The sequence below is a fragment of the Daldinia caldariorum genome (genome assembly GCF_022478825.1).
Source record: "Daldinia caldariorum strain CBS 122874 unplaced genomic scaffold F4812scaffold_4, whole genome shotgun sequence".
Lineage (NCBI taxonomy): Eukaryota > Fungi > Ascomycota > Sordariomycetes > Xylariales > Hypoxylaceae > Daldinia > Daldinia caldariorum.
The window spans coordinates 1,976,383-1,988,505 of record NW_025953040.1 but is presented as its reverse complement, the minus strand read 5'-3'; the positions used below and the strand labels follow the sequence as shown (position 1 = coordinate 1,988,505).

At 48.4% G+C, this 12,123-nt stretch overlaps 4 protein-coding genes across 4 annotated transcripts; 2 read left to right on the top strand and 2 right to left on the bottom strand.

The window, feature by feature from the left end:
- Window positions 1-2,184: 2,184 nt before the first annotated feature.
- F4812DRAFT_421920 (MFS general substrate transporter) lies at window positions 2,185-4,865 on the top strand. The gene is made up of 4 exons (XM_047933601.1): window positions 2,185-2,786; window positions 2,862-3,006; window positions 3,080-3,556; window positions 3,613-4,865. The coding sequence occupies exons 1-4, from the start codon at window positions 2,259-2,261 to the stop codon at window positions 4,530-4,532; spliced, it is 2,070 nt and encodes a 689-aa protein (XP_047792525.1). The 5' UTR covers window positions 2,185-2,258; the 3' UTR covers window positions 4,533-4,865.
- A 313-nt stretch (window positions 4,866-5,178) lies between these two features.
- On the top strand, window positions 5,179-7,839 carry F4812DRAFT_450411 (DRMBL-domain-containing protein; the record flags this gene model as incomplete). Its single annotated transcript, XM_047936084.1, has 1 exon — window positions 5,179-7,839. The coding sequence occupies one exon, from the start codon at window positions 5,179-5,181 to the stop codon at window positions 7,837-7,839; it is 2,661 nt and encodes an 886-aa protein (XP_047792524.1).
- Window positions 7,840-8,679: 840 nt separating this feature from the next.
- F4812DRAFT_457600 (U6 snRNA-associated Sm-like protein LSm2) lies at window positions 8,680-9,556 on the bottom strand (the record flags this gene model as incomplete). Its single annotated transcript, XM_047937200.1, has 4 exons — window positions 8,680-8,711; window positions 8,802-8,904; window positions 9,026-9,173; window positions 9,543-9,556. 4 exons carry the CDS (start codon window positions 9,554-9,556, stop codon window positions 8,680-8,682), a joined length of 297 nt encoding a protein of 98 aa, XP_047792523.1.
- A 1,294-nt stretch (window positions 9,557-10,850) lies between these two features.
- Window positions 10,851-11,792, bottom strand: F4812DRAFT_457599 (CCAAT-binding transcription factor (CBF-B/NF-YA) subunit B-domain-containing protein; the record flags this gene model as incomplete). The annotated part of the gene is made up of 1 exon (XM_047937199.1): window positions 10,851-11,792. One exon carries the CDS (start codon window positions 11,790-11,792, stop codon window positions 10,851-10,853), a length of 942 nt encoding a protein of 313 aa, XP_047792522.1.
- Between the last annotated feature and the right edge of the window lie 331 nt (window positions 11,793-12,123).

The window sequence follows — 12,123 nt, the reverse complement described above, 5'->3', positions numbered from 1 at the left end:
TTCCATAAATATTTTTTTCCATACCATTTTATTTATTTTTTTGGTTTTTTATTTTTTTTATTTTTATAAATTTTTTTTTATTATTTTTTTTTTTTTTTTTTTTTTTTTTTTTATTTTAAAAAAAAAAAAAAAAAAAAAAAAAAAAAAGCCATAAGAGAAACCCCCACCTCGACTTATCTTATCGTCCGAAACATCCGCTTCAACATCCGCACTCCATCTCCGAGCTATCAATTACCTACCTATTACATACCTATAAGTACACAGTTAAGTATATTCGATGGACCTAGACAATATTCCACTACCTAAGAAATAAGACCTTACCTCTTGCCAGTGTGTCTCTCACTCGATTGCGTGACATGTTTCATACATTCATAACGACAGAACCGACAAAGCCGATGCACACCGACAAAAATACGCATCTATCTCGGCGCGCAAGCATAGTTAACTGCGGTTGTAGCAGAAATTGCAAGAGATCACACGATCACTTGCGAATTCGGGTAAAGCCCCTTGTGGTCGAGACTGTCGAGGTGTATTGCCTAGAAGAATGGTCGCCTCGTCTAACAACTTGGCGATGTTTCCTGCAGCCTACTTGCAGCCTGCTTTGCAGCGCCGAGGAAAAGCTTAGCAACTCTCTTGACAAATGCGAGGGGGGGAGACTATTTTTGACCAACCACCTCCTCGGTGCTGAGGCGAATACGTCCTGTACTAGTAGGTATGTACAATTACAGTGCAGATATGTGTAGAGGTACAATACGCACACTAGTACCGTCAGTAGACCGGGACCTATCGACCAGTTCAGCCAGTCTATTCGTTGATGGCTCGTAGGTTACTGCCGTAATGCTGTTAGAACGGGCGGGGGGTTCGGCTTAGTGTCGCTTTTACAAAATCTTCCTCGGCAGGTCCAGCGCCCTTCGCTGCTTCGGTCGCTATGACCCTTGACTAACCCTAGTCTATAACGTTGAGAGGTGAACTTCGGCCCGCATATGCCCCTTGCTCGCAGCTCAGGCACCTCGCGTACCCATCACGCCTTTTTACTAGGGAAGGGTACCTATCCCCGACGGATGGATGTAGCTTTTCCAAGCGTCTTGCAGGGATCTTTGCCGAATCATCTGGTCCAGGGAAGAAACGTGTTCCAATTCTTGCTTTTGATTGGACCATCTATAGTCGCCTCAAGATCCAGAGATATCGTTCTCGAGCTAACATCTTAACATCTAAACCTGATAGTTTCTGTATCCCGAGCATTCTTTGACAAGACGTACCTCATCCTTTTACGTCAACGAACGAAGATCCGTCGAAACAGTTCCAACTGCCACTCTAAAATTATGCTCGACATTTTTCTACACTCACCTGCCGTATTGTTAATTACACGTGTGATCTATAATGAACGGTGCTGGATTGTTGAATCAAACTTCGTAGGAGAAAAAACCTGGAAACTTCTCTCGGTTCGTATTTTTTCTTCTTTTCACACTTCCCTGACAACAGATTGGTACACTACTATGCATCTGATTCGATATCAGTTCCTGGAGGGCCGCTGACGCGGGTGATGCAGCCCCATCGCCAAGAGGATGCTACCATGTAGAAAGGATGTTAAGACCCGCATGGTACGTAAAGAAGTTCGGTCCCCTATACAGCTTTGTGGGGGATGGCGAGGGATTGCAGCTTGCCAGTCAGAAGCCAAGCATCTCCATCGTGTCCAGTAGTACTACGTAGTTCTACCTTGTCCACCCAGTCTACCCAGGTCACCAAATCCACTGACCTAGTACGCATTACTCTTAGTTTCTACCGAATAGTAGTATCTCTGATCGATTGAAACATCACCCTTCATGAGGTAGCTCGCCACGGTCACCCCGTACGAATTTTTTTTTTCTTTTTGGCTTAATAACTTTTTGATCTCTTTTATATAACTGTGGGCTTGGCCCATTCCCCCCCAGAGTTAATAAACTTTTGCTTCTTCCATTTCTGCAACTGCACTATACTCGTGCTCAAGTTGCTACATCTCTTCTATCTTGGTACGCACCTGGGGATACACTACAGAAACTCTATTGGTCGCGTGTCTGGTTTATAACCTTTCTTCCCCCCGGCCCTAAGAAAACCGTGCACAAAACGCCACAGGACACCTTTTCCCTAAAGCCAAGACGGCGTGACATCAAAGTCCCAACTTGACAACGACATCCTAATAAAATATTTTTTTACTAAACGCCTCGAGAAACCCTTCATCCTCTTCTTCCATTCTTCTCTGCATCCCTACCCGTTAAACTATGGCGAAATTTCTTCGCCGTCATCACGAACATGATCCCCCGATAGGAGAGATTCCTGTGCCTCACGGCCCCGAGACGGGCGATGAGCATCTACATTACCCTCCCGGAGCTTCCACCAGCTACACTACCGAATATGAGCGGCAGATTTTCTCGCATTTGACACATCCTGACGACTCGTACACGGATGATGGAGTCTACTGGGCCGACCTACCATTCTGGAAGCGCTGGTCCTTCGTTAGCAAGGTCGATCGAGCTGAAAGCGCTAAAGAAGCCAAAAACATATGGGCTATGGTAAAGGAAGATCCCCTCAGCCCGGTCTCCTGGTACTTCCGAAACGCTATCCTACCCGGTGCCGGACTGGGTCTGGAAGGCTACGTTCTTTTCTCCATTGGAAACCTAGAGCCTCTCTTTGAGAGCGTATGGGGAACCTGCTGGGGCAAGTCCGGTACCGAATGCAGCAGGAATTGGGTGGCCGCCGTGACCTACCTTGAAATTATTGGTATCATGGTTGGGCAAGTCTTCGTCGGTGTATGTTTTACTCCCCTCTCTCTACCGAAATCCAGCGAAATAAAATAGGAGAGCGTTACTAACGGTTTCTTATAGGTCATTGGCGACTGGGTTGGCCGAAGATGGGGTTTGATACAAGACGCCTTAGTTATGTTGCTCGGTCTGCTCATGCTAACCGGATCTTGGGGTACCACACTCCAAGGCTGGGTTATCATGTACGCATGGTCCCTATTCGTTTACGGTAAGGAAGCTCAGACTTGCAACCCGCGTCTTATCTGTATCGGGAGGACTAACATTTGCAATGCTACCTATAGGTATCGGAGTCGGTGGTGAATACCCGATTACGGCAACATCGTCCATGGAAAATGCCGTTACTGCCGGTAGATTATCGACTAGGGATGATCGTCTTCACCGTGGTCGCAAAGTTACAATGGCATTTTTGATGCAAGGTTGGGGTCAGTTCGTCAACCAGGTCGTGCTCATTGTGCTATTGGTGATTTTCAACCGTGGTTCCGGTAGCCCCCCGTACTCGACGACTGCTGCCCAATATGCTTTCCGCTTGTCGTTTGCCTTCCCAGCTATCGGCACTTTATGGTTGGCTTACTACCGTACCTGGAAAATGAAGTCTGCTAGCAAGCAGTTGGAGGCGGCTAAGAGGAAGTCGAACGTAACTGGATACGACGTCCGGTCTCTTAAGTTGACAGTCGGCAACTTCGGCGGACGTCTACTAGCCACCGCCGGTGGGTGGTTTTGCAACGACGTATTCTTCTACGGCAACAAGCTATTCCAAAGTAAGACTCATGTTGAACTTGATACATTCATCCGCATAAAACTTACATGAATCTAGGTCAATTCATTAAAGTTATCTCTGGTAACTCCAACTCGATCATGACGACGTGGACATGGAACTTGGTTAATGTGGTCGTTTCGCTCGCTGGCTATTACGCTGCATCCATGCTGATTGACAACAAGATGTACGGCAGGAAAAGCATGCAACAGGTTGGTTTCCTGATGTGCTTCATCATGTTTGTAGTTCCGGCATTCCACTACGACTACTACAGCAAATCTGCGGGGATCCACGCTTTCCAGGCGATGTACTTCCTGTCATCCTTCTTCAACCAATTCGGTCCCAACTCGGTCACTTTCCTCGTCGCTGGTGAGGTTTTCCCTACCCAGATTCGAGCCAGTGCCCACGGATTTTCAGCCATGATTGGAAAAGCCGGCGCTCTCTTGGCTTCCGTACTGTACAACTACATCGATACCCGAACTAAGTTCTACGTGGTCCCTTGGTTCGGCCTTGCCGGCATGCTCATCACGCTAATTTGGCTCCCCGACACGACTGGCCTCGACCTTAAGGAGCAGGAACGTCGGTGGCAATACATCCTTGATGGCCGCGAGAACGAGTACCACGGAATTGCTATCCACCCTCAGCATCTTTCGCTATGGGAGAGATGGACTGGTGTCGGAAAGAACTATCACCCCGACCTGGATATGAAGGCCAAGATCAAGGACATGCGCGCCGACTGGCAAGAGAGAGAGGCTGCCAGAGCTGCTAGCGATGTGGAGTCAGCAGCTCCGCTTGAAGACGATGAAGACTACACACACGAAATCTACAACTACTTCAAGGGCCATGCGCCCAGCAGCGTCAACTCGCTAAAGCAAGAAAAAGGCGTGAACCGGCCGTCACCTTCTAATGCAAACGGCTCGTCGAGCGAAACGATAGAAGAGCACACCCTAAACGAAAAGAGCGAGCCTAAAGATTCTTAAGACATGGGAATGAATGGAGCGCGCTTCGGGTTGGAATGGGGTAAATAATCTGTTTATGATAAAAGGGGCACTTTTCATGTTAATGTTGGATTTGATGATATCCTCGTTAAGTTAAGTGAGGGCGAGAGGGACTAAGTACCTAACCTAAGATTCCCAATACGGCTGTATGATGAAATAGCATGGCGTTATAGGTGAAATGAAATGAAATGGAATGAAATAAGTTGAATTGATGACTTATTGTATGCAATTCGATGCAATTCGATGTTGTGAGGTTAAATGTATATGTCAGGTAGGTACCTAAGTATTTGGTAAAATTACTTGCATATAGGTACCTAGTAAGAGGGTTAATTACCAGGTAGGTTGTAAGTGTGTAATTGTCAAGTGACAGCGCGTAAATGAGTCCCTTTTGTCGCGTCAAAAAGTGGGTGTCATTATTATTCTTCCTATCTGCTGTAACCCGACCGAGGGGCAACTTTCTTTTTTAGCACTCTTTTTAGCACCCTTTCTGCCTTTTAGCACTTACAATTGTTCCTGGACAGCAAATTGATATTATAAAACTACCTACATTTTTGAATTTGCGACGCTTCTATAGACAAATTCGTGACATGTTCAACTGCGCAAACTCTGCATTCGCCTTTTCCTTGCAATGCGAGCCTCGACAAAGTCAATGACCCCTCTAAAGCAGTCCAAGCTAAACTTCGGCTCTGCAGCAAACGGCAAGAATGGAAAGACGCCCATCGGGAAGAAGAAAGCACCCACGAATGGGAATATACTCAATTTCTTCCAGAAAGTTGAAGTAGAGGAGCAACTGTTCTGCGCCGGTCCTACGAATACCTCCGCCCCTACCCCAAGCGTTGCGCCACCCCCGAAGGTTGACGAAGGTGTATTTGGAGACGAAGAAGAAGTTGGAAAAGAAAAAAGATCACCTAAAAGGAGGAAGTTAAGCCATGGTGCAAACGACAGTCTACCGCAACACCCGGGGAGCACGCGGGACGAAGAAGAATCCTATCAGATGAAGCCAACGGTGCTAGAACGGACGACTACCAAACAAGCTCGAAAGAAGGTTCCTTTTTTGATCGATTCCGATAGCGAAGACGATGATATAGAGTCATCACCGTCTAAAGACAATATAAATACCGAGACGGATGCTACTATATCCGAAATAAAAAATGAAACCGCAGAATTAAATGGAGCTTTCATGCCAAATTTACCAGTGGACGAGAGTTGTGCGGAAGCCCCTGACATTCCGCCACTCGATCAAGAGGAGCCTATATATGATGAATTTAAAGATCTCGAGGATGTAGAGGGATTATTTGACGACATCGAGGAGTACGGTGATGGCGAGGAATTCCGGGAACGACGTTTTATGGCAGAACAAGCGCGCCTCGAAGCTGAAGAGGCGGGGAACTATACCTCGGACGGTGGGGTAGGCGAATTTCAGGATGGTGAAGGGATCGTAGAATGTTGTCCCTTGTGTAATGCAAATCTGGCTGGCATCACTCCAGACCAAGCCACAATTCATGTGAATGCTTGTCTAGATGGCAATCCGATACCCCTTCCGAAACCCAATCCGGAAGGCCAAGCACCTTCGGAAAAGGTAGTAGTAGATACACCTGAGGTTAGCAAGCGGTTTGCCAAAGCCGCCGTACCACGGCCCGGTCAAGCCAATCCGATTAGTCTAGGAAGCACGGCAAACAAACCCACCTCGGCCTTTAGCAAACTAATGTCCGGACACGCGGAAGATGCGGCGTGGGCTTCGGCCGCAGCTGCAGAGCATGCCTCGCGTGGCAAACCCGCATACAAGCGGACGTGTCCCTTTTACAAAATCATGCCCGGATTCTCGATCTGCGTTGATGCCTTTCGGTACGGCGCCGTAAAAGGCTGCAATGCCTACTTTCTTAGCCACTTTCATAGTGACCACTACATCGGCTTGACGGCCAATTGGTCTCACGGGCCTATCTACTGTAGCAAGGTGACTGGGAGTCTTGTGAAGACCCAACTCCGAACTGCGGCAAAGTGGGTGGTTGAGCTAGAGTTTGAGCAGACGGTCGAAGTTCCGGGAACCGAAGGGGTGACAGTCACTATGATCCCAGCCAACCACTGTCCAGGCAGTTCGTTGTTCCTTTTCGAGAAAGCTATTGGCAAAGGACCTAATCCAAGAAAGCAGCGGATTCTACACTGCGGCGACTTTCGAGCTTGTCCAGCGCATGTCAACCATTCGCTACTAAAGCCGGACATAGTTGATAGCGTTTCTGGCAAAGTTAAACAGCAAAAGATCGACGTCTGCTACCTAGACACGACGTACCTCAACCCTCGCTACTCCTTTCCTCCCCAAGATGACGTCGTTTCGACCTGCGCCGAATTTTGCAAGTTGTTATCTGACGATGCCAGCGATCCCGACGAAATCATAGATGCATTAAAGCAAGACAAGGGCAAGGTCAGTAAATTCTTCAAAAAGGAAGAGAAGAAGAAGAGCCCTTCATCGGGCGGAAAAGCAGACGAGGGCAAACCGCGAAAGAACCGTCTCCTCGTCATCTGCGGCACGTACTCGATCGGCAAGGAGCGCATATGCAAGGCCATCGCGCAGGCGCTGGGCACCAAGATCTTCGCGTCCCCGGCTAAGATCAAGATCTGCGCGCAGCTGGGCGACCCGGAGCTCGCGGCGCTCATGACGTCCGACCCGCTCCAAGCTCAGGTCCACATGCAGATGCTGACGGAGCTCCGCGCCGACACCCTGCAGGCGTACCTCGACGGGTACAAGCCGCACTTCTCCCGCATCGTCGGGTTCCGCCCTAGCGGCTGGAACTACCGCGCTTCCCCTTCTTCCTCTTCTTCCGGAGGCACGACCAAGAGCGGCAGTATCACTACCACTACCGCCGCCGCCGCCGCCGCGACGAATAATGCCAACACGTCGCCCGCCAGCATACCCACCACGACCCTCCTGCACGGTTCGGCCTGGCGCACGCGCTTCTCGCTCGCGGACCTCGCGGCCCAGCGGCAGCGCGGGGGCACCCGCGACGCCATGTGCTTCGGCGTGCCGTACTCGGAGCACAGCAGCTTCCGGGAGCTGGCGCTGTTCCTGATGGCGCTGCGAGTGGAAAAAGTCGTGCCGACGGTCAACGTGGGCAGCGACCAGGGCCGCAGGCGCATGAAAGGGTGGATCGACCGGTGGCTTGGGGAGAGGAGGAGAGGCGGGGTCGTGAGGGTTTTGGAGGAGAAGGAGGAGGGGAGGGATAAAGAAAGGGGTGAGCAGGATGTCGAGCTTTGGGAGGGAAAGGATGGGAAGGGTGGGGGGGCTTGGTGGTAGGGTAGGTAGGTACCTTAAGTAGGCTTAGGTTAGGTTAGGTTAAGTTAGGACTTTGTTTACCTACCTTATGAATGGGTCGTGATGAATTGAATAATTGGAAGACGGTATTGAACTGCCCCTTTTGAGGGGTTGGGATTATATATAGGTTAGGTACCTCCTATGTGTGTGTGATATGAATCTTAGGGAGGTATATATTATATAGGATAGGTATAATAGTCTTCATGAATGAATGAATGAATGCTTCAGGTATTGTATAATATTCTAGCCACTCTGCCACTCAAACCCACCCTAATGATTAGGCTATGAAAAGGGGGATAAGAGCTAGGTAAGTAATCAGAGAGGGCGAGGGTTATATAGGCTGATTGGTTATAGGTGATTACCGCGCGCGTACATAATACAATGATCAAGGAATAGAACTGGTAGTTAGTTAACTAGCCTCCTTATACAGCAGAGAACTCATCCCCATTCCCATCCCTATAGCAATATATCATTATAACGATCCCGCACAGGTTATTCTTTTCTCTCTCTTTCTTTTCAGGCCAACCCAGTTTTCGAATTCTTTCTCATCCATGCTTTCGAATCCAGCCAAGCGCAAAGTAAGATACCTTATACTTGCCCCTGTCTCTTTCTTGTCATATATGTCGAGTTAGGTTAGGTACCTAGGTAGGTAGGTATGTCATGACCAAAAAAAAGAGGCAACCTTCAGTCTCAAGTGATATTCGGCGACATCCGGCTTCATGTTTAAATGAAAAGATTATTACTGCCTGCTTCTTTTTTCTCTTCTTATTTTTCTCGAGCGAGACTTGAGTTTACTCGCTCCCGGATATACCATCGTTCAGCTCATTTCCCCTTGCCCGCTTGCTGCGCAGCTTCTGTCGAGATTGTTAGGGTTGGGTTAAGAGTTAGATTGTTATTAGAAGAAGAAGAAGAAGAAGAAGAAGAAGAAGAAACTATGCACGTACCTCTCCTCGTCGCGTCCTCTAGCAGCGGGACGTCTACGGCTGCGGCGGGTAGATGGACGTATCGCACGACCGAGCCTCGGATGAAGACGTTCTTAACTGAGCTCTACGGCACCGTTTAGTTAGTAAACCAGAGAAGTAAGTGCGTGTAAGCAAGCGTCTATCTTTTGGCATCTGAGGGGTAGATTATCTTGTTATGTGAAAAATAAAAAAAGCTTTCGACTTACCAGGTGAGGGTACTTGATCTCTTCGACGACCTGTATATCATCGAGCTTGATATTGAGGTACTGGTCAACGCTCTTGAGCGTGCCTCGGATCTGGATGTCGTTCTTGAGCTCCACGGTCACCTCGTGGTCGATGAGCGTCTTGAAGAAACTGTCCGTACCGACAAAATGTTAGCTGTCCATTCATTCCCTTCCGTAAGGCTCCCTATCTCTCTTCCTTCCTCTGGCCTCCTGCCTTCTTCTTCTTTCTCATATATCCATCCTAATGTCGTGAGAGGTGTCGCCGCAGTTCCGCATATATATATAGTTCACGTGACAAAAGCATATAGGTTAGCTTTCCCATGCTTCGGGTACTTCCCCCCATGACGGAACAGAGGCAATCCCGGCTAATTAACCAACAGCACAGCTCCCCCAACTTTGCAGAGAAACACCCGATAATAATCTTTGGGCTGGGAGGTAAGGTACCTTCTTTCCGATCGGCAAATAGTAAGATAAGAGATGGGTTAACTGAACAGCTTACCTAAAGAATAACATATTGATAGTTTGTGAAGATGTTCTGGATTTGAATGGGCTTCAGAGGATCCGAATGCTGCACGTGGTTTGATGTAAATGATGTAAATGCAATGCCCGGATTTTGCTTGATGCTTGATTTGCTGCTTGTCTGTTCTGTTAATGAAAGACGGACGGTATAAATAAAAGTGGAGTAGTCACTTCTTCACATAATATTGTTAGTCACGTGACTGTACTCTCATTAAAAAAACCATGACATGGCCTTTTTACTACCTAGGTAGTACCTAGCTCTACTATCAACTCTTCTAAAAAGGTTGAATTTACCTAATCTACCTCTATAATATAATACAAGTTAAATCATCAATCAAGACCCGCAACACATTGGAAACAGGCAAAATAAAGTCGTTAAAAAGGCATTATTATGCATAATAATGTAACACACATCAGTGCATTGAAGTGCAAGTTGTACTTCGTATTCCTTATGTCTCTCTGTCCCTATCATCCGGCGACGGATTACCATTGGAAATCTATGTCCATCCCACTACCCCTGCGTGGGGGTCGGGGCTTCCAGCAAGATTCCTCTCTTTTTTTTTTTCTCCCAATCTTGGCAGGGTTGACCATTCATTTCTTGATTCTGTTTCTTCTTTTTTTTCTCCCCTCTGCAGAGTTATCTCTTAAAATCAACGCCACCCCTTCGCCTGAAAATCGCATATTTGGTAGCCTGACCACTTATGTGCCTGTCCGAGCAAAAATACATTCAGCCCTAAAATAGTAGACACGAACGAAGAAAACTAAAAAAAAAAAGAACTGAGGGAAGATGGAATGAAAAATAAAAATCAACGGCAACCAGCTCTGGGGAATAAAGGGGGTATCCATCCGTTCGTCTCATTTCATTCCATGCAATCTTCCTCCCGTTCAGACTTCCCTGGACCATATCCTTCCCACCGAATGTGCCTAATATGCAAGCGCATTTAAAAAAGAAAAAAAGAAGAAAAAGAAAAGCAAGGGAATGAAATTTTATCGCGTGGGCGACGAAAAAAAACGGTTTAGGAAAATCGAGAGCGAGTGTCCTGACGCCCCATTCATGTTTCGCCGGTAGTCTTCCAAGACTTACAAGTCGCGAAGCAATTCGCACGCCGACCGCTACTGAATACCAACCCCCCCATCCAACACGCTGCCTCCCCCTCCAAAATGACTCCCCCTACTATGCTCCCATTGCCCGAACCCGGATACGGAAAGATATAGATAGTAAGAATCAAGCTTGTCGTAACGTCGTAACGGCTCACAAAACAAAGTATCATGTGGCTCACAGCTTCTTTCAGCTATCGTCTTCGGCATCATCGTCATCATCGTCGGGCGTCTCCGGTTGCGTCTTGGCTTTCTTGTTCGGGGCAGCGGAATTAGAGTCCGACTTCCTCTTAGAGCCGGTCTTAACAGGTGCTGCCTCAGTCGCGCCGTTATCCTTATCCTCCCCTGAGCTTTTATTCCTCTCGATCTCGGCTACCTCTTCTGCAGTTAAGAACCGCCCACCGGGACCTCGAGGTCGTCGCATCGCATGATTATGCCGAGACTCGTGAAGGTAAGGCTTTCTACCCTTACTCGTTAAACGCAATGCTTCTTCTAAGCGTTGTCGGGCGACCCTTCTCTTGAGGATTCGGTGGAATTGCTTCGCATTGACATATAACGGTGATTCCTCTGCGCCCGCAGCTATCTCGGGCGACTGAGGCGGAGGCATGGATTGTGTTGGCGGCATTGGGGGAGGGGCAACGGCGGAGCGGCCGGCGGTATGGTTCATCATCGGTGCGCTCGGTACACCAGGGCTCGTAACCTGGCTCATACGTCGTCCAGGGAGTTGATTCACATTATTCAGCTGCTGAGGTGATCGAGGGTCGCGCGAATCCTTCTTCCCCCCGGACGTCATCCTAGGTGAATTTTGAGGGAGGCTGGGGTCCGATGGCATGTATGATGAATAACCCGTCCCACCGGCAGCGGCAGCGGTCGCGGCCATGGCAGCCGCTTGAATCTGGGGCACCCCGTAGTGCATCCCCTGCTGGGGCACGCCATACTGAGTTTGGTACATGTTGTGTCCTTGTCCCGGTGTTGAGGTTTGGTGTTGCGACGGTAGGATTGGCGAAGTCTGAACGCCGTGTTGATGTATGTTGTGACTCGTTGGGGACGTGATATTGTTCCCAGCACCAGAATTTGTGTAACCAGAATGCGCCGACTGTGGTGGTTGCTGGTATTGCGCGTATTCCATCATTATCGGGGACAGGTAACGCGCGGGGCGGCAGGGATTTTGCAATACCCTAACGTCGATGCCTCTATTGCAATGCGAATCAGAGACAAGCGGGTAGGTTTAATAATAAAAATCCGTTGGCCACTTAGAGAGATGCTAGTGGTACAAGGTCTTGCTGAGATGATGGGGATTAAGACCGTGCTCAAAGCTCGGCTTGGGTTGCTTGATAACCTTGAGATAAAAGGCTGTAAGGTTGGCTGCAGTTAGTTGGGCATACGCGCCCTTAGTTACTTAGGTAGCCGCGAAAGTAGGCTGGATGTGCATCCAATCTATTGGATATGCGCGGATGAGCTGG